The following is a 24,692-nucleotide window of genomic DNA, read 5'->3' as shown; positions in this document are numbered from 1 at the left end:
TTTTAGATTTTTTTCTTTTTTTGACAAAAAAATAAAAATCACCACCTAGGTAATCCCAGTCTTAGTTCTAATTCCTCCGTCTACCCCACCCCCCAACCAAGAGCTCGTTGGACAAGTCACAGGTCTCAGAAGGCTGCAGGTCTATTGCGCAGAGGGGTGTCAAATATGAAGCTGCTGGGGGTCAAAGCTGGGTTTTCTACAGTAAACATGGTAGTGCTGGGGACCTGAAGACTGGTGAAGAACTGGCCCAGATGAGGACAGCACTAGATCCTAGACAGGCAAGTGTTTTTTTAATAAAAGTCAGCAGCTTTTTGCATAGAGATGTTCAGTCATTTGTGCTTAATGTTTAGCATAGAGTATGTTCTATGACATTGCATTTTCTTTTTCACCCGATTGTACTTTTGAAATATTATAATGTTGATTTTGCTCTTTGATATAAAAAAAAGTCAGCAGCTACAGTATTTGTATATCTATTTTTTTCCCCCCAGAGAAACGATGATTTAAATTATATGTAAAACCTGACCTTGTAAAACAACCCATTCAAGTTTAAAACAGAAATGAAAGACAAAACATATAAAAAAAATGCTATATATATATATATATATATATATATATATATATATATATATATATATATATATATATACACATATACAGTGAGGAAAATAAGTATTTGAACACCCTGCTATTTTGCAAGTTCTCCCACTTGGAAATCATGGAGGGGTCTGAAATTGTTATCGTAGGTGCATGTCCACTGTGAGAGACATAATCAAAAAAAAAAAATCCAGAAATCACAATGTATGATTTTTTTAACTATTTATTTGTATGATACAGCTGCAAATAAGTATTTGAACACCTGAGAAAATCAATGTTAATATTTGGTACAGTAGCCTTTGTTTGCAATTACAGAGGTCAAACGTTTCTTGTAGTTTTTCACCAGGTTTGCACACACTGGAGGAGGGATTTTGGCCCACTCCTCCACACAGATCTTCTCTAGATCAGTCAGGTTTCTGGGCTGTCGCTGAGAAACACGGAGTTTGAGCTCCCTCCAAAGATTCTCTATTGGGTTTAGGTCTAGAGACTGGCTAGGCCTCGCCAGAACCTTGATATGCTTCTTACAGAGCCACTCCTTGGTTATCCTGGCTGTGTGCTTCGGGTCATTGTCATGTTGGAAGACCCAGCCTCGACCCATCTTCAAAGCTCTAACTGAGGGAAGGAGGTTGTTGCCCAAAATCTCGCAATACATGGCCCCGGTCATCCTCTCCTTAATACAGTGCAGTCGCCCTGTCCCATGTGCAGAAAAACACCCCCAAAGCATGATGCTACCACCCCCATGCTTCACAGTAGGGATGGTGTTCTTGGGATGGTACTCATCATTCTTCTTCCTCCAAACACGGTTAGTGGAATTATGACCAAAAAGTTCTATTTTGGTCTCATCTGACCACATGACTTTCTCCCATGACTCCTCTGGATCATTCAAATGGTCATTGGCAAACTTAAGACGGGCCTTGACATGTGCTGGTTTAAGCAGGGGAACCTTCCGTGCCATGCATGATTTCAAACCATGACGTCTTAGTGTATTACCAACAGTAACCTTGGAAACGGTGGTCCCAGCTCTTTTCAGGTCATTGACCAGCTCCTCCCGTGTAGTCCTGGGCTGATTTCTCACCTTTCTTAGGATCATTGAGACCCCACGAGGTGAGATTTTGCATGGAGCCCCAGTCCGAGGGAGATTGACAGTCATGTTTAGCTTCTTCCATTTTCTAATGATTGCTCCATTTTTTCACCAAGCTGCTTGGCAATTTCCCCGTAGCCCTTTCCAGCCTTGTGGAGGTGTACAATTTTGTCTCTAGTGTCTTTGGACAGCTCTTTGGTCTTGGCCATGTTAGTAGTTGGATTCTTACTGATTGTATGGGGTGGACAGGTGTCTTTATGCAGCTAATGACCTCAAACAGGTGCATCTAATTTAGGATAATAAATGGAGTGGAGGTGGACATTTTAAAGGCAGACTAACAGGTCTTTGAGGGTCAGAATTCTAGCTGATAGACAGGTGTTCAAATACTTATTTGCAGCTGTATCATACAAATAAATAGTTAAAAAATCATAAATTGTGATTTCGGAAATTTTTTTTTTTGATTATGTCTCTCACAGTGGACATGCACCTACGATGACAATTTCAGACCCCTCCATGATTTCCAAGTGGGAGAACTTGCAAAATAGCAGGGTGTTCAAATACTTATTTTCCTCACTGTATATATATATATATATATATATATATATATATATATATATATATATATATATATATATATATATATATATATATATATATATATATATATATATATATATATATATATATATATATATATATTTTTTTTTTTTTTTTTATTATTATTATTTTACTGTGTAAGAAGAGTTTGCAAACCCAGGCATTGCTCCTAACCTGAGGAAAAACCAGGCACACCTAACCTGAAGAACCTTGTGGGAAACATTACTGTTCTAAGAAAAAGCGGTTATAAAGTTGTTTTTGCTGGATGCAGGGAAATGAACATTCAACTTATAAGTAAACAATTATTTGAATACTTTGTTTTTATGTGATTATAAGCTTTTTTCAATAACAAACATGTTACACTTACCGTATCTGTGCAAAAAAATTGCATTGAAGGGCCCCAAACCCCCCCTTCTTGGGTAACACGGCAGAACTCCTGGCTCCTCCTCTACTCTGTGTGCCACCATAGAAAGCAGCACCTGTGGACTTGATTCTGAGCCACTCTGCCTGTGTCCATAGACATTGACAGCAGCAGAAGCCAATGCAGAGAGTGGAGAGAGACGCTGCTTTTGGGCACAGCACTGGGTTTAGATCAAACTCAGGTAAGTATAAGGGGGCCAGATACACTACATCCTGTGTCATAGTTGGGTCTGCAGTGATTCAGAACAACCTTGCACACCCCCATTGGGTTACTGGCCAGTGAACATCTGCCTTGGCACATTCCATGCTGATTGGATCAAGGTGACCAAGTGTGGCTATAATTGCTGGGACATATTCCTGTAATAAGAGCTAAAGATGCTCCATGGAACAAATCCAGTTGTATGTGACCATCTACTACTAACTACACTGTGACTTGGATACATGAGAACTTATATGTATGTACTGTTTGCAGCAATCAGCCTTTTAAATAAAGGGTAATTATGATTTGTATGCATGAAAAAAAAAACACAAGTCTTTAGAAGAAACAAAGTTCACTCATACATATTTTTCTTGCTAACAAAGTGTATTAAAGGACATTAAAATCCGCTGCCTGGTTTATTAAATGTTAGTTATATATACTGCAGGCCGTTGTAAATACTTAAATTATTTTAATTTAATAATATATGTTCTTTATTACATGACATGAAAACAATATGCAATGTGTCCACATTTCTTATTACATGTGCATACCAACAACTTTCACTTACACATGGCCCATGACTAAGGACACAATATTAATACAAAAGAGAATAATGGTTGACATTAGCAGCCCCCTTTAAAATGTTAGGTTGTCAGAGACAAAATAGCGCACAGAAAAGCCCTACCACTGTGTATTATTATGAAGGAAGAGCAGAGAAGTTGCAATTTGCACACACATAATAGCGGAAATATAACAGTATGGAAGAAAAGGTAAAAAATATCACCTTTTATAAAAAAATAAAAAAAAAGAAGAAATAAAAAAAGGGGGGGGGGGGTCGAGTGATAAAGCACTACCTCATCGCAGCTATGTTAACTGGACGCCATGTGTGAACCAAAAATCATAGCTGCGGGACCACAGAAGTCGCTCTATTTGCAGCGAAAGGAAATTTGCAGATTGGGGCTGGCTCAACTTATTTATTTTTTAGATCACTGCAACCAGGCAGGAACCTGTGGCCAGGCACAGCAGTAGTTTCTAATGGCACAAGTTCTGGGACTCTGGTATAATCTAGGCTCCTCTGTGTCCCCTGATGCAGCAATGACCTCGGACCAGCATGGCATTTCTGATCACAGTGAGGAACAATGCTTTTGAAATGTAGAAGTATTGAATTACCTATACAAATACTAGTCATGGACTCAACCACGTATGGAAAGGATATGTGTATTATATATATATATATATATATATATAACAATCGTGATAGCCAAAGCACTGTATAAGTCCACTTATACAGTGATTTGGCCATCACGATTGTTGTATACTGTATATACATAACCTTTCCATGTCTGGTTGAGTCCATAACTAGTATTTTTATATTCTTAGGTAATTCTTTATGTTAGGACTAGGGACTTCCAGATCACTACTTTTTGAGGATAGAGAAAGAGGGAGACCTAGAAGCTATTTTTTTTGTTGTGTCTCGATGTAGAAGTATTGCAGCCTCCAGCAGGCTGTCTCCCACTTGGACTCCCTGATGGAAAGGAATGTTTCTGGCTAATCTTGGTTGGGTTCTGCAGTAAAGTTCCAGCTTTGAGCCATCCTGTATGTGTATACAGTTTAGTTACAAAGTTCTGGTATCTTACCACATGCTGCTTCAGGAACTTTCTGGTTAAGTAGAAGCATTGAAAAGAAAAAGATTAACATCCTGTCACCCAAAATAGGTGGGGAGGAGTGACGTGATGACGTCACCGCTTCAAGATCCTGGAAAGACTGGTGTTCGTGTAGCTGGCCTACTTTTTTAATATTTATGCTTTGTATCCTACTTTTTTACTATTTATGCTCTATATCCTGCTCCTTGTGTAAGGGCAATACCTTTTTAATAAATAATTTCAGTTGGATTTACACCAATATTCTATATCTTTATATATTTTATGTAGTATATTCATTAATTTGTAAAAAAAATTATAGCATGGCTTCACTTATTATCTATAACCCAATATGTGTCACTCTGTGCAATTTGCACTCCTGTTCTTTTTGTATCAACTCTGACTTTGCACAAATATGATCTCTAAACTCTGTGCATTACTTAATCTTGACCCAGAGCATAGTATGCGCAGAGTCTTTTTTTTTTCGTTTTTGTATTGTACCCCTTTAACCACTTAAGGACCGCTTAACGCCGATATACGTCGGCAGAATGGCACGGCTGGGCACAGGCACGTACAGGTACATTGCCCTTTTAAGTGCCCAGCCGTGAGCGACGCTGGCGGCGCGCTCGCGACCCGGTCCGATCACCGCCGGTGTCCCACGATCGGGTCACAGGAGCTGAAGAACGGGGAGAGGTGAGTGTAAACACACCTTCCCCGTTCTTCTCTGTGGCTTGTCACTGATCGTCTGCTCATCGTTAACCCCCCCTAGTGGTTAACCCCTTCACTGCCAGTGTCATTTTCACAGTAATCAGTGCATTTTTATAGCACTCTTCGCTGTGAAAATGACAATGGTCCCAAAATGTGTCAAAAGTGTCCGATGTGCCCGCCATAATGTTGCAGTCACGAAAAAAATCTGATCGCCTCCATTACTAGTAAAAATAATAATTATTAATAAAAATGCCATAACATTATCCCCTATTTTATAAACACTATGGGCCAGATACACATAGAAATAGATCGGGGCAGAGTATCAGAGATACGCTACGCCGCCGTACCTTACCTGGCGTTCTTTCGAATCCTCAAAGATTTTGCGACGTAAGTTACGGCGGTGTAGTGTATTTCTGGTGGCGGAATTCAAAACGGCGATTAGGGGGCGTGTTTTATTTAAATGAAGCGCATCCCCGCGCAGAATGAACTGCGCATGCTTCGTTTCTAAATTTCCCGCCGTGCATTGCGCTAAATGACGCCGCAACGACGTAATTTTTTTAACTTCGACGTGAATTACGTCCATACCGATTCACGGGCGACCTACGCAAAAAATAAAAAAATCTAATTTCGACGCGGGAACGACAGACATACTTAACATGGCAAGTCTAACTATACGCCGCAAAATAGCAGCTTTAACTATACGCCGGAAAAAGCCGACTAGAGACGACGTAAGAGAATGCGACGGCGTATGTTCGTGGATCGTCGGAAATAGCTAATTTGCATACCCGACACGGAAAACGACATGAACGCCACCCAGCGGACGCCGAAGTATTGCATCTTAGATCCGAAGGCGTACGAGGACCTAGACCTGTCGGATCCAACCCAGATGCCGTCGTATCTTGGTTTGAGGATTCAAACTAAAGATACGACGCGGGTAATTTGAAAGTACGCCGGCTTATCAGTAGATACGCCGGCGTACTCGGTCTGTGGATCTGGCCCTATAACTTTTGCGCAAACCAATCAAACGGTTAGTGCGATATTTTTTTACCAAAAATAAGAAGAAGAATACGTATCGGCCTAAACTGAGGAAAACATTTATTTTTTATTTTTTTGGGGGATAATTATTATAGCAAAAAGTTAAAAATATATTTTTTTCAAAATTGTCGCTCTATTTTTGTTTATAGCGCAAAAAATAAAAACCGCACAGGTGATCAAATACCACCAAAAAAAAGCTCTATTTGTGGGGGGAAAAAGGACGCCAATTTTGTTTGGAAGCCACTTTGCACGACCGCGCAATTGTCAGTTAAAGCAACGCGGTGGCAAATCGCAAAAAGAGGCCAGGTTCTTTACCTGCATAATAGTCCCGGTCTTAAGCTCCTCCTACTGTTATCACAACCACTGTTTGCCCTCATTTCTCTACTAACGGTGTAAAGGTATTTTGTTCTTATACCTTGAAAGTTTGCCTCTTATTTAAAAAGGCTGTGACCAATCATTTGAAGGAGTGTTAAGAATGGGGGCTTGATTTTGTGGGTGTGGTTAAAAACGAGTATGGATAGAAGGGTGTTACCAGATTAAATTTGGAAATATGGTAGTTCAAGCTCTCCTGGAAGAGATATAGTTTCTTCCAAACCCCTGTCAGTTTTGCTAGACCACTTGGCCTGTAATATATATATATATATATATATATATATATATATATATATATATATATATATAGAGATATACAGCTAGATAGATAGAGTTCCCATCAGTGCAGCCTCTCAATGCCCATAAGTGCAGCCTATTGGTGCCCATAATTTTTCGTTTGTTTAGTAAAAACAAAAATCTCCAGTGGTGATCTAATATCACTCAACAAAAGCTCAATGGCCCGGATTCACAAAGCACTTACGCCGACGTATCTCAAGATACGCCGCGTAAGTGCAAATATGCGCTGTCGTATATGCGCCGTGCCCACAAACTGAGATACGCCTAAAAATAGGCTTCATCCGACCGACGTAACTTGCCTACGCCGGCGTATCGTGGGCGCATATTTACGCTGGACGCATGTGGCACTCCCATTGATTTCCTATTCAAATATGGAAATGAGGGAGATACGTCGATTCACGAACGTACTTGCGCCCGGCGCATAATATACGCGGTTTGCGAAAGTCGTACGTCCGGCGTAAAGTTATTCCCCATATATGAGGCGCAACCCATGCAAAGGTATGGACCAGGGAACACAAGCCGTCGTATCTTTTGTCGTTTACGTTGTACGTGAATATGACTAGGCGTAGGTTACGTTCACGTCGTAGGCAGTGATCCGGTGTATCTTAGGGAGTAGTTCCGACGTGATTCTGAGCATGCGCACTGGATGCATCCACGGGACGGCGCATGCGCCGTTCGTTATTCATATATTTATGACGCTCGGCCCATCATTTGCATGGGGTCACGCCTCATTTGCATGGCTCACGCCCACTTCCACTTATGACGACTTACGCATAAGAAACCCAGCACAGATTTGGTGGCAAGTGCTTTGTGAATTCGGTGCTTGCCTCTCTGCGCTGCGTCGGCGTAGCGAAAGAAGATACGCTGCGGCGGCATAAATATGCGCCGATGTATGTGAATCCGGGCCTATATGTCTTAATAAAAAAAAAAATGTCATACAAGTACAGTGTTGCATGCCTGAGTAATTGCTATTCAAAGTGCAACAGCGCTGAAAGGTAAAAGTGCCAGTATTTAAGGACATTTATCAAAATATAGAATTTTGTGCAACCATGGTTCTTTAATAGCAGAGTTCCAAAACATGGAGCGTGGCTCTTAAAGGGGAACAGACATTTTGCTGGCTGGCATTTGGTACTGTTTGATAAACACTCGTCTGGGCATACAAGGTGGTTCAAATGTTCCTGTGCACAATGAAATGTGCTACTGGGCTAAATCATGCTTTAAATGCATATAGCCAAAATAAAATGAGTATCCAACAAAAACATCTTGAATGACAAAGCATCAAACCAGAATCTGTCAGGTGCTATTAATTAAGCAGAACTGGTCTAACTGGACTCAATTAGAAGGAAGATTAAAAAAACACAAAAATCTAAATATCTGAAATGAAGATTTCTGCTTGGCAGTTGCACATTACATATTTTTAATAAATCTCAAAAATCACTGAATGAAGCTTTCATATCAGGTGGTGCCACTACTGTACACAGAGCAACGACACGTGTACAGTTACACATTGTTCCCTTTATTTAAAAATTCTTGTTTACCTGCTTCTAGAGCTGGAAATTGATCAATCCCTTGGCTCATGATGCTAAATTACAGCTGCAATAACAGGAGAACAAGCTTGCAGTGAATTCCACAGGCACCTTAAACACACATTACAAAACTCTACTTCCCTTAAAAGGTTGTTTACACCAGTTTTACAGCAGATTAGTGTGATATACAGCCAAAAGGAGCAGAACAGGGAGCTCCCGTGTATACAGTGTTATGTTTGATATGTGAAGCCCCTGATCACATCAGAATATGCTTATAATAATTTATGTATGTTGTAAAATCAACTGTATAAAGGAGAGCATCTGCCTGGTCCAGTCTGAGATTCAGCACCAGAGAAGGTGGACAGGGCTTATGATGCATCTCAGTTACCCAATTACTAAGCACAAAATGAGTTTGCAGGTCTAAAACAGGTACAGAGTTACAAAGAGTTAAAAAAAAAATATTCAAAAATACTGAGCAAAACATTTCAAAATGTTTCTATAACTGCAAATCTTGTAATATTTGTCATTTTTGCTCACATTTGACAGAGATTAAACTATAGCAAATTTAGGACTTAATAATGTTATTGGGTATAAATGCTGTATATACTGTATGTTTTCCAGAAAGTACATTTAACTTAATTTGTATGCTTTATCATCTTAATCAGATCCTTTCAGTCTAACATCTCAGGCCGCGTACACACGGTCAGTCCAAACCAATGAAAACGGACTGAAGTTCAGTTTCATCAGTCCAAACCGACCGTGTGTATGCCCCATCGGTCTGTTGTCCTTCGGTCCCAAAACAGAGAACTTGCTTTAAAATCGAACCGATGGACGCCTGACCGATAGGTCAAAACCAATGGTTAGTACGCAAAAGCATCGGTTCCAAACCCGCGCATGCTCAGAATCAAGTCGACGCATGCTTGGAAGCATTGAACTTCGTTTTTTTAAGCGCGTCGTGTGTTTTACGTCACCGCGTTCTGACCCGATCGGTTTTGGAAACAATGGTGTGTACGCACATCAGACCATCTGTCTGCTTCAGCAGTGAACCTTTGAAAACGGTCCGTCTGACCATTCTCATCGGATGGACTGATCGTGTTTACGTGGCCTCAGTGTTATATTTCATTCTGCTCTCATCTGCTTGAGTTGAATTTCTCATAGTCAGGACAAAGCCAATTTTACATCCTTCAGCTCTTACTCTGTGCCCTAAAGACAAATTACTATTGGACCTGGCTTGAACCACTGCCTAGCAGAAGATGATTATAGACCACTAAGGTGCTTTTAGAAATGAGGGGGTGGGATGTATTGTAAAGACCAATGGTAGGAATACTTAGAAAATCAGGTGCAAAATTCCCTTCTGCGAATGCCCCGCCGATTTTCTACTCATTAATGCCCAGCAAGTAATACACAAAATCGATTTTTGTGAACAAAAAAGACAGATAGAAAAATTGAAAAATTGTGTGGTATCGTTTGCGAATTAATGATATTTTATTTGTTGGTGTGAAGGTTTTACGTAAAACATCTCTTGAACATAAATCACGCATAAGCGGAACTAATAGACGACCCCACTTGTACGCGAGACGTCAACACTACACATGAAATCGATTGCTCTTTTAAAGATTTTTTTTTGATTGGTTAACGTTGGCAATGATTTCGACCAACGAACGCGGTTTTGTTGGTCGGCAGTCGAACAATTGGCCGATTTTCTAACTGTGTATTCCTATTAGCTTGAGCACAGGCATAATGTTGCCTGGTAGAATTTTGCAGCCTATACGGCATTAAAAAAAATTCTAATAAAATATTAACATTTATTTTGCACAAAATCTTGCCCCCTACTAATGACAATGCCTTAAACGGGACAAACACCAGTAGAATTTCATTCCAATTTTTTTTTGCCTCAAGAACATTTGTTCCATTTTGTAATCAATAGTGAATGTGGTTTTTGTATGGGCAATAACATTTTCGCCAAAATTGAATGTTAAAAGCAAATGTTATCAAACGTACTGATGACAATTCTTGTGCAAATGTTCACACGAATGTTCATATGCACATCTACTAGTGTATGGCCAGCATTAATCAGTCTGCATGTGGAACCTTTAATCTCCCCAGTTGCACAATAGATGACAATTCTTGTGCAAATGTTCACACGAATGTTCATATGCACATCTACTAGTGTATGGCCAGCATTAATCAGTCTGCATGTGGAACCTTTAATCTCCCCAGTTGCACAATAAATGCTGAAGAAAGAAAAATTGCCACTATGGTGAACTGTGACAGAGAAAGAGGCAAACAAAGAAGGTGCAGCCAACTACTAATTTTTGTAAGAAAACTACATCTAATTTGTTTCCGATGCCATCACTTCACAAAATTTGTTTTTTTTTCTAATGAATAGATTATATTGATTTTAACATAAACAGTACTTGGGATGTAAACTCCCCATCAGTTATTACATCAGAGACAAAGACATTACATATCTCAAAGAATGTAAATAATCTTTGTGAGGGTAGGACCCTGTGCTGTGTGAGAAATTACTGGTTTACGCCAAATTCTGGAGAAAAAGATACACTAATTGGACAGCTGTGTGTCCAGCTATATAGTTCTGATCTGACATAGCTCAGGGCCCCACCCCACAGACAGAAGGTCTGTGCTGGGAGTCAGGTGACTCCCAAATCTCTCTGAGAGAAGTCAGACAGTGGGTGCATCTTTGCAGGAGGCAGAGGTCATTAAGGCCTGGAGAAAGCGAGGTTTGAGCTTGACTCCAGGAAACCGTTCTGAGGGACAGAAATTGCGCAGCAAGACGCTGACAGAAGAAGCTAGGTGTGTGCTTACCATCGGGAAACGGGTAGCTCTGAGGAGCAAAACTTGGGCCTAGGCTACAGGCCTGAAACAGCCTGGATTGCAAGAATAAGCTAGGTGTGTGCTTAAAGTTTAATAGCCCGGAGGCTAAACTGTTGAATTGACAAGATACAGGAATGGTGGAACCCCCCTGCGAGGGCTGCTATGTGTATATGTGAACTTTTTAATAACATTGGGCTACCAGGCCCTTAAAAACTCAGTTCTGGATTGGCGTACTCACTGGAAAACGCATCTATCGCTGGAGTCTAATAACCCCCAATCTTACACCTTGTACTGCAATATTAGATAGTAAAAAGGGGGGAGAGGGGAAATCCAGTGGAGGTGGTCCAGCTTCCTAAGGACAAACCCTTTGACTCAAATGAATCAAGTCAAGCAAAGAAGCTGAGATGAGAGAAACTACCAAATTCAATTCATAGGCCCCATGATGCAAGACGACATGGTTTGTTCCTCCATTCTCATAATGTCATGTACAGTGAGGGAAAAAAAAGTATTTGATCCCCTGCTGATTTTGTAAGCTTGCCCACTAACAAAAAAATGATCAGTCTATAATTTTAATGGTAGGTTAATTTTAACAGTGAGAGACAGAACAAAAAATATTCAGAAACACACATTTCAAAAAAGTTATAGATTGATTTGAATTTCATTGAGTGAAATTAGTATTTGATCCCCTATAAATGAGCAAGATTTCTGTCTTCCAGATGTCTTCTATAGAGGTAAAGAGCTGAGATTAGGAGCACTCTCTCTCCACCATAGCCAAGACCAAAGAGCTGTCCAAGGATGTTAGGGACAATATTGTAGACCTATACAAGGCTGGAATGGGCTACAATACCATCACCAAGCAGCTTGGTGAGAAGGTGACAACAGTTTGTGCGATTATTCGCAAATGGAAAAAACACAAAATAACTGTCAATCTCCCTCATTCTGGGGCTCCATGCAAGATCTCAACCTTGTGGAGTCTCAATGACCATGAGAACAGTGAGGAATTAGCCCAAAACTACACAGGAGAATCTTGTCTGTGACCTCAAGGCAGCTGGGACCACAGCCACCAAGAATACAATTGGTAACACACTATGCCATTAAGCACTGAAATCCTGCAGCACCCGCAAGGTCCCCCTACTCAAGAAAGCACATGTACAGGCCCATCTGAAATTTGCTAATGAACATCTGAATCATTCAGAGGAGAACTGGGTGAATGTGTTGGGGTCAGATGAGACCAAGATCAAGCTCTTTGGCATCAATGCAACTTGCTGTGTTTGGAGGAGGAATGCTGCCTATGATCCCAAGAACACCATCCCCACCTTCAAACATGCTTTGGAGGTATTTTTCTGCTAAGGGGACAGGACAACTTTACTGCATTAATGAGACGATTGAAGGGGCCATGTACTGTCAAATCTTGGGTGAGAACCTCCTTCCCTCAGCCAGGGCATTGAAAATGGGTCATGGATGGGTATTCCAGCATGACAATGACCCAAAACACACAGCCAAGGCAACAAAAAAGTGTCTCAAGAAGAAGCACATTAAGGCCCTGGATTGGCCTAGCCAGTCTCCAGACTTTAATCCCATAGAAAATGTGTGGAGGGAGCCGAAGGTTCGAGTTGCCAAAAGTAAGCCTCGAAACCTGGTGACCAACTACAAGAAACGTCTGACCTCTGCGATTGCCAACAAGGGTTTTGCCACCAAGTACTAAGTCATGTTTTGCAAAGTGGTTGAATATTTATTTCACTCATTAAAATGCAAATCAATTTATAACTTTTTTCAAATGCGTTTTTCAGAATTTTTGGTTGTTTTTCTGTCTCTGTTATAATAACCTACCATTAAAATTATAGACTAATGCTTTCTTTGTCAGTGGGCAAATGTACAAAATCAGCAAGGGATCAGATACATTTTTCTGTCACTGTAATTCAGCGACCTATTCTCTGATATGTATAACAGTGAGCAATGCCTAGGGTTCAGTTCTCCCTACAGGGGAGAGAAAGTTGCTACTATAGAACAGCCTGGGAAGATGGACAGGAGGGCTATCTCTGAGGTTTCTTGTCAGCACATGCTTCAAAGTTGGTTACATAGAGCTGGAGAAATTGACAGATCGCTAATGCCCTTGGCAATCAAACACATAATACTATTGTGTCTAGATATATTGGAATATGGAATAATGGACTTTATAGGCACATATAAAAATGTTAATACATTCACATAATAGATTCTCAACAAATACAAACAAATGTATCTAAGAACACAAAGGGCAAAGTGGTTTTCCTAGAGGATATACAATAAAATACTTCCTGTGTGGCAATGCTGGGAATGTCTACAAAATGCCCACACTGGTTTGTATATATTTCTCTCAATTGGTTCCCACATGACCGCATGAAATAATAAATCTCCTATCTCATGTCATCCTCTTTTCCCTGCTCTCCAGGCAAGTGGATCCAATAGCAGTTTACACAAACTCTAATTGCCTATGTAGGCACAGCTATGACTGAATCCTTTTATCCCGGATAAGTGTGGAAGTAAGGTATGATTTATATCCCTTTTCTGTTATGCAATTTCTCCTCTAAGGGAGACAGTTTAATGCTGCATATAAGTGTCTAAACACGATGGGACAGCAATTAATTACCTTTCCTTATAGATGTTACTGAACCTGGCATAGTCTGGCTTTAACGCTAGCGGACGTACACTAATTGTTATGTGGGGTAGAGCTAATCAGCCCTAAAAACTCATCGATAAATTAATGTACCTATGAGTATTTATCATGCATACTCTTTATATATCCTTGGTTACTTTGTATATCCCCACACCCTGACATATGTGCTAACTCCGGGCTGCTCTTCAGACATTGGGGTCCACGTCTACTTGGATCCCTTAGCGATTTTTGTATCCCTGGCGCAAGTGAGTGTTTAACTTGCTGAGCACTTTTAAATAAGTGATGTTTTGCATAATATTTACACACATGTACAACTGTGAAACTATATGTATCAATGTTGATATTTTTCTGTAGCCCAATTAAAGTATGTTCTTTTGACTAGAAATATTTAAATCTCCTGAGGAAGCGATGGTTCAGGTCACTTAACATGTAGCGCACCACGTTTTTATTCCATGTGGACTTGTGGGAATCAATTGAGAGCAATATATACAAACCAGTGTGGGCATTTTGTAGACATTCCCAGCATTGCCACACAGGAAGTATAATATTGTATGAAACAAGGAAAAACGCATATGTAGAGTCCATGGGCCGCACACCCCGAAAATGCATAAACAAAAAATGGGAAGGTCCCCCAGTGGGGTTTGTTGGCGGCATGATGTTCTAGATATATGAAAATAGTTAGATAATATTGACATTAAAATCTTTACCAAGTTTCAACATTACAGTAAAATATACAACATGGTTGGAGCATTTTAAAAATTGTAGATAATATACATATAGTACACTCTGGTTATACATAATTGAAGAAATAACAGTGGTAAGAAATCATCAACAAATTCAATGCATATTAAACCGTAGTTCAAATGACTTCCATATGAGTACCCCGACGCGCACCATCCATTGGTGCTCTTAAATATGAGATCTGGGGTCAAAAAGACCTGAGATCTCATATTTGGACTTAAATGCAATAAAAAATAAAAATAAAAAAAATTGTCATTTGAAAAAATAACAAAAAAATTTCCCTTTAAAACGTATGGGTGGAAGTGACGTTTTGACGTTGCTTCCGCCCTGCAGTATTATGGGGATAGGTGGGAGCCATCTTCCCCTCACGGGTCTCCATACACAGACAGGGACAGGACCGGATCGCCTCCGCTGCTGCCGACAGCTCCGGTAAGTGGCGGAGGGGGCTGAGGGCACCGGAGAGCGGTGGGAGGGGGGGTGCCCTCACCCGCAGCCGATAAAAGTGATCTTGCAGTGTATCTGCCGCAGAGACTGCTTTTATCTTGTAGCGGACTGCCCACTGAAGAAGAGAATACCAGGGTTATGGTAGCTATCTGCTACCATAACAACGGTATTCCTCTTCAAACAGATCACGTATAATGACGGTGGGCGGTCCGGAAGTGGTTAAATAACACTGTTTGGTTAAAAGGTGTGAGGAGGGTCTAGGTTGGGTTGCTTTTAATCAAAACCAGACAACAAATATCAAGCAAGTACACATTTATACATTTTTATAAAGCATATAAATGCATTCAGATGCATGCATGTTCCATGGAATGTGCTTTTCTCATGTATTTCATTGCATATTTATGCAATGAAACACATAATTTAATAGACTCAAAGCTAATGCCTTCCTTCACTTTTAAATAAAACAGGCCTCGATCCCTTTAGAAACAGTTTATTTAGATTTGCTAATTAAAATTATGGCCAATAAAACGAAAATAAAAATGAATGAAAAGACAAATACATTTGCATTTCTTTTCTTTAATACCCCAAGGGGGGAAATGAAAAAGTCACACTTTTCAAGATGGATTTGGATAGAGTGAACTTGCGGCATTAGAGTACACAAACCCATAAATATGTCCATCAAATACCGCCTGCTGGGCACCAATTACGTTTTATTGTTTCGTTCACACGTCTGCTGTTTTGTGCATAATATTTCTGGGTCAATTAACCGGCAAATCAAAGGTTTTCCGACACTTTACGTTCTCTGCACTGGGCCACTAAAACACTTGAAATATTTATTTCTTTGGAGCTCCACTTAACCCAATGTACTCCGTTTATTCCAGTTAAAACAGTCGATGAACATAACTTTTTTTTTTTTTTTACTCAGGAATGCTTTTTTCTAGGCACACAAATACAGTATTAAAGGGTATGCATCTTCTATAGTTCTTAGTCTTACACATTATAATATGTTTAATTTAGTATGCTGGCACATGCAGCCCTGGAATCAAAAGGTGACATGGAGGCCAAATGCTCTTAGCATGTATTAGAACTCTGTAATGCCTTCACACGACAAATGGTGTGGCCAACAGGTACATGAATTTGGGGCAAGTGTCGGGTGAAGAGGCACACTGAGGCCATGTTCATACAGACACTCACATTGTTCATGCAGCTGACCTTCCTCTGTCAAGGTGTTTTGAAGCTGTTTGGGTGGAGCCTGATGGGAATTAACAGACACTAATTCCCCATTAGGTCTGAAATTCTTGTGATTGAACAGGTAGTAGGCTGATTCTTTAACAGACAGCCTGCTATTGGCTATATAATCTACCCACTCCCTGCTGTCAATCAGAAGCAGGTGGTGGATCTTATGGGGAACTAATGCACAATTCCCAATGCACACATTGAAAAAATTGTGGTATATGTTGGCTGAAACCGAAGACAGTCAAAGCCGAAAAAAAAAATCTCCAGCACATCGTGGATCTCAAAAATAGGTCAAACTTTTCCTGACCGTAGATCCCTCGAAAATGTGATGATGGAATGTACTCAGAGGCCATTTGACTATAGGTGGGTGGTCTTGAAGACTGAAACGATCTGGGAATGTGATGCTCTGACTCCTTACGGGGGCATACAGAATGAAGTATCCTTGTAAAGGGCAGTTGTATAGGAAACCAGTCCAGAGATTCAAATGCACAATTCCCGATGCACATGTTCCTGAAGAAATAGCTGTATATGTAAGCAGGTGCTGCAGCGACCATTGGCTGGAACCAAAGACCGTCAAAGCAGAAAAAAACATCACCAGCATACCCATTGCCCCAAAATAGGTCAATCTCTTCCTGACTGTAGATACATCCAAAAATTGATGATGGAATGTCGTCAGGAGCCATTTGGCTTTAGGCAGTCTTCAGGATTGAAACAATTAGTAAATGTAATGCCCTGACTCCTTATGGGTTAATCCAGTATTAAGTATACTCGCAATGGGCAGCCGACAGGGGTGTTGTACGAAAAACCAGTCTGGAGATAGCAATGCACAATTTCAAAAGCATATCAATTACAAGCAGATTGTATATCCCATGCGTAACTAGTCCCTCAGACTCCCCATCAGGTTCTGCACACTGTCAGCTTCACTGGTTCCTAGGAGTCTGTTGACAGTGTCCCTTACAACTAGTGACAAGTAGCAAGGGAAAGTGATAGCAGCAGCATTTAGATTGTCTCTGTATGCAAACTTAGAGTTGGTCTAATTACCACCAGTTTCGTTATCCAAGAACTGGAGCAAACACTTTTTTTAGTCTGGTGGAGCCATAGCACCACTTTGTAAATGCAGCACTGTTAAGAACTAACTGATGGCTTGGACGTATAGCCTCGATCAAAATGACCACCTAAAATACTGTACTGCTTCATGACCCTCCCAGTTCCCATCCATTTAGTACAACTTGGCAAACTCCAAACTGACCTCTTAGACTTTACATGGAATTACAAAACGGCACTGCATAGCTCGCTCAATATTTTATGCCTCCCTGAACGAAGGTGGTCTGGCTTTTCCAAACCTTTCATTCGCTACTACTATGCTACCCAGCTGAGAGCGATCGCATCCTGGGTCACCCTCCCAGCCTATAATAGATGGACTCAAATAGATAAATTATGGTTAGCCCCCACCCATCCAAACAACTTATTGTGGAACACGAATGATGACATCCCCTCTGCCTCTCTATTACACACCATAAACCTACTGTGGTCCATTTGGAAATAACTGAATCGGGTTAATCCCCTTCAATCTGAGCCCTCTTAGTCACAGCCTCTCTTTATAACCCTAAATTACCTGACAGTCTAACATACCAAATGATTTCCCCCTGGTCGCAAAAAACGTTTTAACTACAGACACTTCGTAAACCCGGTAACTAGGACATTACTATCCTTTGACCAACTCCTCGAACATTCGCCCCGACACTACAGTTCTCCGTGCCTTCTCCATTTGAGAGTGTGATCCTCTCAGGCCCCTCACAGAGAGGACTAACCTTGGATATATACAAAATTTTAAATTCTGGTAACAGACTCTCTTTGGGGAAACATATCTACATGCATAAATGGGAGAGGGACCTTGGGGAGGAACTGTCTCCTGCACAATGGAGAGCTGTATGGTCCTGTGCGGCTAAAAGTTCTATATGCACTTTTTACAAAGAAAACACTTATAAGGTGCTCTATGGTTGGTACCTAACTCTGTCTCGTTTTCATGTCATATACCCAATGGCCTCGGACTGCTGCTGGAGATGTCTCCACGACCGGGGCACGCTATTCTATATTTACTGGAGCTGCCCAGTCCTCCAGTCCTACTGCAGCTCGGTGTGGGACCTTCTCTATCAGCTGTTGGAGGTGAATGTCCTCCTCGCCCCTAAGCTCTTCCTACTTGGCCTTCTCCCTTCCAAGCTCCCCGGTCTAGCAAGAAAACTTGCCACACACATACTCACAGCGGCGAGGTGCTTGGTGGCACTACACTGGAAGAGTCGACATCCCCCAACAACCTCAGACCTCTACGCTAGAATTAAAACCGTAGAACTCATGGAGTATGTCGGCCCGTCTAGAAAATCGCATGGCCAGACACACAGCAATATGGGAGGGATGGTACCTTCGGGTGGAACCCCCTTGACTGCCTGGGGCACTCCTCCCCTCCCCCCGTGGGGTCCACATCCGCGCAGGATCCTTGAGTGGCGAGCCTAGTCTGTTGTAATTACTCTCTTTTGCATTTTTCTTCCTCTCTCTTTCTCTTCCACTTTCCCCGCCTTCTTATTTGTCCCCCTTTTTTTTTCTTTTGTTGTTTTGTTTGTTCTTAATATGCAGACTACGCATTTACAGGAAAATTTTCTTCCTCATGTTACGCTTGATTGACTGGGATCTGCTCATAGGCCTATAGGCACTGTTATTGTCGTGGGCTTACACTCTTCTAGAGCCATGCCTCGATCTTACTTGGTCATCCGGCTAAGCTTCATGTTTCCTAATTGCAGGATGCTTTCATGATACCTACAGTTGTCTGTTGATCTTTTATTATTTTCCATCCCTCTCCCCTTCTGTATTTGTTTTACTCCACTACCCCTCTTCTATTTGTATTTTGTATTGAATCTTTTAAAACGTAAAATTGACAATTATAAAAAAAAAAAAAAAAAAGAACAAACTCCCACATGTGACAGTTACTGAAAAGGGTGCCAGAGATTTTTTAAACTGGTGCAGGAGCATTTAAAGGGCCATAGTGCCAGAAAGTGTTGTAGGGACTTTACTGAATTACTTCCAACATGTGCACAACATTTCTATGTTCTTTAATGACTTCCTCTTGCCTCCCTCTAGTTTTTTCCCAAAGCACAAAAATGTACTGGTATTTTTATCTGTGTGCATCAGAATTAGCCTATTATGCACATGTGAGTATTGCTGTGGTAGGAAAAATATCAGAAGGCATAATGGTAAATCGCTGCAGGTGACACTGGCATCTGGCACTCTTGGATGTATGCTGGATGTGACTAAGTGTCCACAAACAGGGGCAGGTTTCTTTTTTCAGTGTTTAGGCTTCAAATTCTTATTTTAATAATTCATCTTTTTAACAGAAAGGCTGAAAATAAGGCACCATCAGATGACAGAATATCCCTTTTCTCTGCATAAAACCCATGACAATGCCAACACACCTCACAATATGGATGTACCCATCCAGACTTCTTTCTGAATACATTAGTTGCCTGGATGTCATGGTAATTTAATAGATCCGATTCTCAGAGTTAAAATCTTAGAACAAATGCATATGCAGGAGTTCGGATTTCATTCTGACTTCATTTATTGCATGCTTGTCAGTAAAAAATAAATGAGTAAAGTCAAATAATTAGCATGGCAGCCAAGTATGAAGCATTTTGATAAAGAGGGCAGCAATGGCAGCCATTATATGTTTCTCAACATAGTTTTTTTTTTTGTTTTGTTTTTTAAGACACCCCAGTGCAAGTTTTTAAATGGCTATTGACAGAATATGTATTAAAAAAAACAATATGCATATACTTGTATGGCATACGTATACTGCAATATTACTTTCTTGAAGCAGATGTTGAGCAGGGATGCTCAATGTGTCGACTAAAACAGAGATAGCCATTAGCATACGCATCTACAAAATCTAAGTAGAATATGATCATAAATCATAAAAGCCAATCAATAACATGCAATTAACGCAAACTTTTGGAATTAATCAACTATATTGAAAAGAAAAACGTAATTCACCTGTAGCCGGGAAGACCTCATTGAGCAGTGCTTCACTCAGACCTGGAGACCCAGAACTGTTCGTACTGAATGACCAGCTATGACCAATAGCCTGAAGCAGAAGAGTTTGAGCTCTTGTGGCTTGAATAGTCAGACTTGGAAGTTCAAAGATGTATTCTGTGACTGGAACATTGGTGCGTTTTGTCCTGCAGAAAAGACAAAATGTTAATGCACAGATGTTAAAAATATTACTTCTCCTTTCTAATAAGCATATACAGTGTCTATTAATGATTTTGTTTAATCAGATTTTTCTAATAATGCCTTATTTTGTAGCAGTATCCACTCAAGTACATAGTTATCCCTTTAGTCTGGATCTAAGGATGTGAGACAACCATCTGTTGGCCTGTACAGTTCATTGGCACATTATAGCTTATAAAATGGGTGCACCACAAGCTTTATTCACTTTCGTGTAAAACCCATCAGCACACTGGTAGGCTGTGGAAAGGCTTTCTATTGAAGTGGATATCATCCACAACACATATGCACTAGCAGCAAGAAGCAGACGTGAGAAGATGTAGGAAGACAGCATGGGTGTTGCTGAGCAGGCCAAACAGCAAAGATCCTGAGGAATAATGGGTAAGCATTAAATTATTTAAAAAAAAAAATGTTGGTAGCTTTAGTAGTAGTCAAGAATAGGCAAGCATACTAAAAAATGTACTTCCTCTATGGGTAGCCGGGGACAGCTGTATGTCCCCAGTAGTGAATTGCTGAACAGAGCTGTAATCAGCAGGAACAAATTATTAGAACAGCGAATTACTGCTACGGGAAGACAAGACAGAATTGAAAGGGGGTAGCGGAAGACCACATTTGGAATCATTGTGTTTACAAACATTTTTACAAAGAGCTTCTTTGGAGTGGTCAATATGGGGAATGAAAGTCCAGAAGCTAAGCAACTCAACTCCTCAGGTCAGTGATCGGCTCCAGCAGAAACCGACTGCTGGTAGTTCCAATGCTTAAGCCCATTGGGACCTGCAAGAGCTGTTGAGTTTTAATAGTGCACCAAGATGAACAGCTGCTGTCTCAGTGCTATCTTTTTTTGTTTTTTTTTTGCCATATCTGCCATTTTTTTTTTGCCATCTTAAAACAGCACCAGCACATTTAAAATAATAAAAATGAATGCATTTTCTTTTTTGCTAGTAAAAAAAAAAAAAAAAAAAAGTGCCTTTACCATTTTTTTTTAGGAGCCTGAAAAGCATTGCAACGGTGATCAGTAGATCGCTAATGCCATGCAGGTCTCATGCAGACTGTCAGTATAAGCTGTCTGCCTTGTACGGGCAGGAAGCTTAAAACTGACAGGAAGAATCAATGAACTACCACAGCGTTTAACAGTGCTGCAAAGACTGTCAGTGGTTGTAGTCCATCCATTCACAGAACACTGTGAATGAATGATGCAGCAGGGAGAGTGGAGCTCCACACGGCCACATTTTCTTTAGATTTTTGGCAGCGAGCAGGGGGAGAAGATAGCGTGCCACTGCCAAAACGGGGACTGGTACATTTGTAACATGTTACCCCCTAAATATAAAAGATGAGCTTATCTTGTATGCGGTTATCAGGCTTTACTGAGTGTTATAAAGTATTCAGCTAGAACAGGTTAAAAGTTGATAGTCTGTATACTTTATGGCACCATTTAATCTAAACCTAGCATATTGTAAAATTAGACTGTAATGTGTGTGATCATGCTGCAGAGGCGTAACTAGAACTTTCAGGGCCCTGGTGCAACCATTAGGGGTCTTGCCCACCCCCCGGCCACTGACTGGGGCCCTTCACTCCCATCATTTGAACATTTATTACGGTCCCACAGCAGGCAACCTGTCTGTCATCTTGGGGTCCCCCTATAGTGGTGGAACGCCAGAGGTCCACTGCAGGTATGAAGTAAGGATTGAATGGACACTACTGACAAGTAAAGTTACGACAAAGCTTGCCTATCCCTTCCTTTCTTTTGTACATTGCTACTGGCTACCCAACATAGTGATTACCCAATAGAAAGGTATGGGGGCAAGGTTTAGTGGCCTTGCCTGTCAGAACATCTGGTATTGCACTGCACTTTATACTTACAGCATTGTTGTTTCCCCCTCCATCCCCCCATGACAATGTCTCTATACCTGCACGTAAAATGGTTCTCATATAGAAAGATTTGGTAATGGTCGATCTAGAAAACCAACAACTCAAACTTTGGCTCCCAGCTCTCATAATACAGAAGGCTGCCAGTGAACAGACAATTCAAATTGTACTTAAAAAGAGTCAAAAGGAGGAAGCAAATTTCCGCTGAAATTGAAAATCCCTGTTAAACTGGCTTCCCTTTGGATGAACTCTTAACATATACGTGTTACATTTTGCTACTCTGTCCAGCAAAACAACTGCTCTTCCAAGGCTGTCTTTGTCCTAATAGCAACCCATGGTCCCTACACCATCACTTCAATAATTATAACTAAAACGTATTCTTTACACTGGAATTCTTGGCATACATTTGTGAAATGGACTGAATTTCCTCCACAGGGAGACGAACATCTGTAAACTTCATACTAAGCTATACACCATATCACTTAGATTTACTACAATGTAACGGTCAGGAGGAATAACCATAATATTCTGGCATTCTGTGCAGATGTCATGCAAAGACAGAATACTGAATTTTATCCAAGCCATCAATAACTCTGACACACTTTTTTTAAATATAAATATGTCCCATGGTTGTTCTAGGACTGCTTCTAAATAGGAGTTTGTTTATGAAGATGCTATGCCACCTTATCTGATCGAGGAGGTCAAAAGCATAACAATGAATCACGAAGATAATATGAAAGTTAAAAGGACCCAACAGCTTACTTAATAATAAAAAAGGATGACTAACTAAATGGGGCCACAAAGTAAAAAGTAGAACTGCAACCAAAATTTACTTCAGAATTTTTAGTATTGAAAAACAGAGGTAGTGTTAAAAAAACTTCTGGCAACTCTGCGGTTGTCTTTGTCTACACTAGGAAGCCTTCTTTCTTCCTCTTCTGATAACAGAAGTGAGGAAAAAAATCTGGAGGAAAGAGGGATCCTTCTAATGCAAACACCTGTCCTAGTTACAAATATCAAAGCTATGTGACACCCCCAAACAGAACACAAACTGCAATAAAAATATGGAGGAAAGATCTAAAACTTGTCCATGGCCATGGCCATAAAAAGTTGTGGTTCAGATTTGAAATTTCAAATCTGAACATTTGAATTACACTTTAACATAAAGCCAACCACTCTGATAATGCCTAAAAAATGCCACTCTGTTTAAAGTGAAATAGGCATTTTCCAACAATAAGATTGTTTGCTAAGATACCATTTAAGACTCCCCCATTTGCTCCTTTTTCTTGGGTGCCAGTAGGCCACTTTCCTAGCTTGAGAAAGTCAAGGTCAGGACAGCAGAAACATATATTAATTTGCAACACAGCTTGCTGACATCCTTGCAACTTATCTGTGTTCATGTGTATATACAGTACTGTGAAAAACTTTTAGGCAGGTGTGAAGAAATCCTGTAACGAAAGAATGCTTTCAATATTATACAATATCTCACAAAAATGAGTACACCCCTCACATTTTTGTAAATATTTTATTATATCTTTTCATGTGACAACACCAAAGAAATTACACTTTGCTACAATGTAAAGTAGTGAGTGTAAAGCTTTTACAGTATAAACAGTGTAAATGTGCTGCCCCCTCAAAATGTCTTACCGCTGACAACAAAAGTGAGTACAACCCTTAGTGAAAATGTCCAAATTAGGCCCAAAGTGTCAATGTTTTGTGTGGGTGTGGCCACCATTATTTTCCAGCACTGCCTTAACCCTCTTGGGCATGTAGTTCACCAGAGCGTCACAGGTTGCCACAGGAGTCCTCTTTCACGTTACAGTACATGTTGGCATTCATGGTTCCCTCAACAAGTGATCACATAATCTCTATTCTCAGCTGCATAAGGGGCTTGGGGAAGTGGGGGTGGAGAAATACCAGTAATCTGTGTACTCCCAGCACAGCCATTAAACTGACCATGCTTGGATGGATGTGCCTAGCATAGTCAGTTTGGAATAGGAAAGCAGAGGGACTGCCAGTTCTCTCATACAAGGAGAACATGATACTTTTAAACACAAGTACATGGAACAACAGGCACATATTAGGAATATAAAATGCTAGAATAATATACTCTTTAATGAAGTAAAAATTGCTTAGCATATTTACCTTATAGCTTCCACAGCAATTTACTTAA

The 24,692-nt window shown here is 40.5% G+C and overlaps 1 protein-coding gene across 1 annotated transcript in view; it reads right to left on the bottom strand.

The window, feature by feature from the left end:
- The window catches only part of VPS13B (vacuolar protein sorting 13 homolog B), a 1,252,356-nt gene that overhangs the window by 976,109 nt on the left and 251,555 nt on the right, over positions 1-24,692 (bottom strand). Inside the window, 1 exon segment of the mRNA XM_040354774.1 lies at positions 20,423-20,607. Coding sequence (XP_040210708.1) covers positions 20,423-20,607 — 185 coding nt within the window.

Source organism: Rana temporaria, chromosome 5, assembly GCF_905171775.1.
Source record: "Rana temporaria chromosome 5, aRanTem1.1, whole genome shotgun sequence".
NCBI lineage: Eukaryota > Metazoa > Chordata > Amphibia > Anura > Ranidae > Rana > Rana temporaria.
The sequence above is the reverse complement of the archived record's forward strand: the minus strand, read 5'-3'. Positions and strand labels throughout refer to the sequence as shown.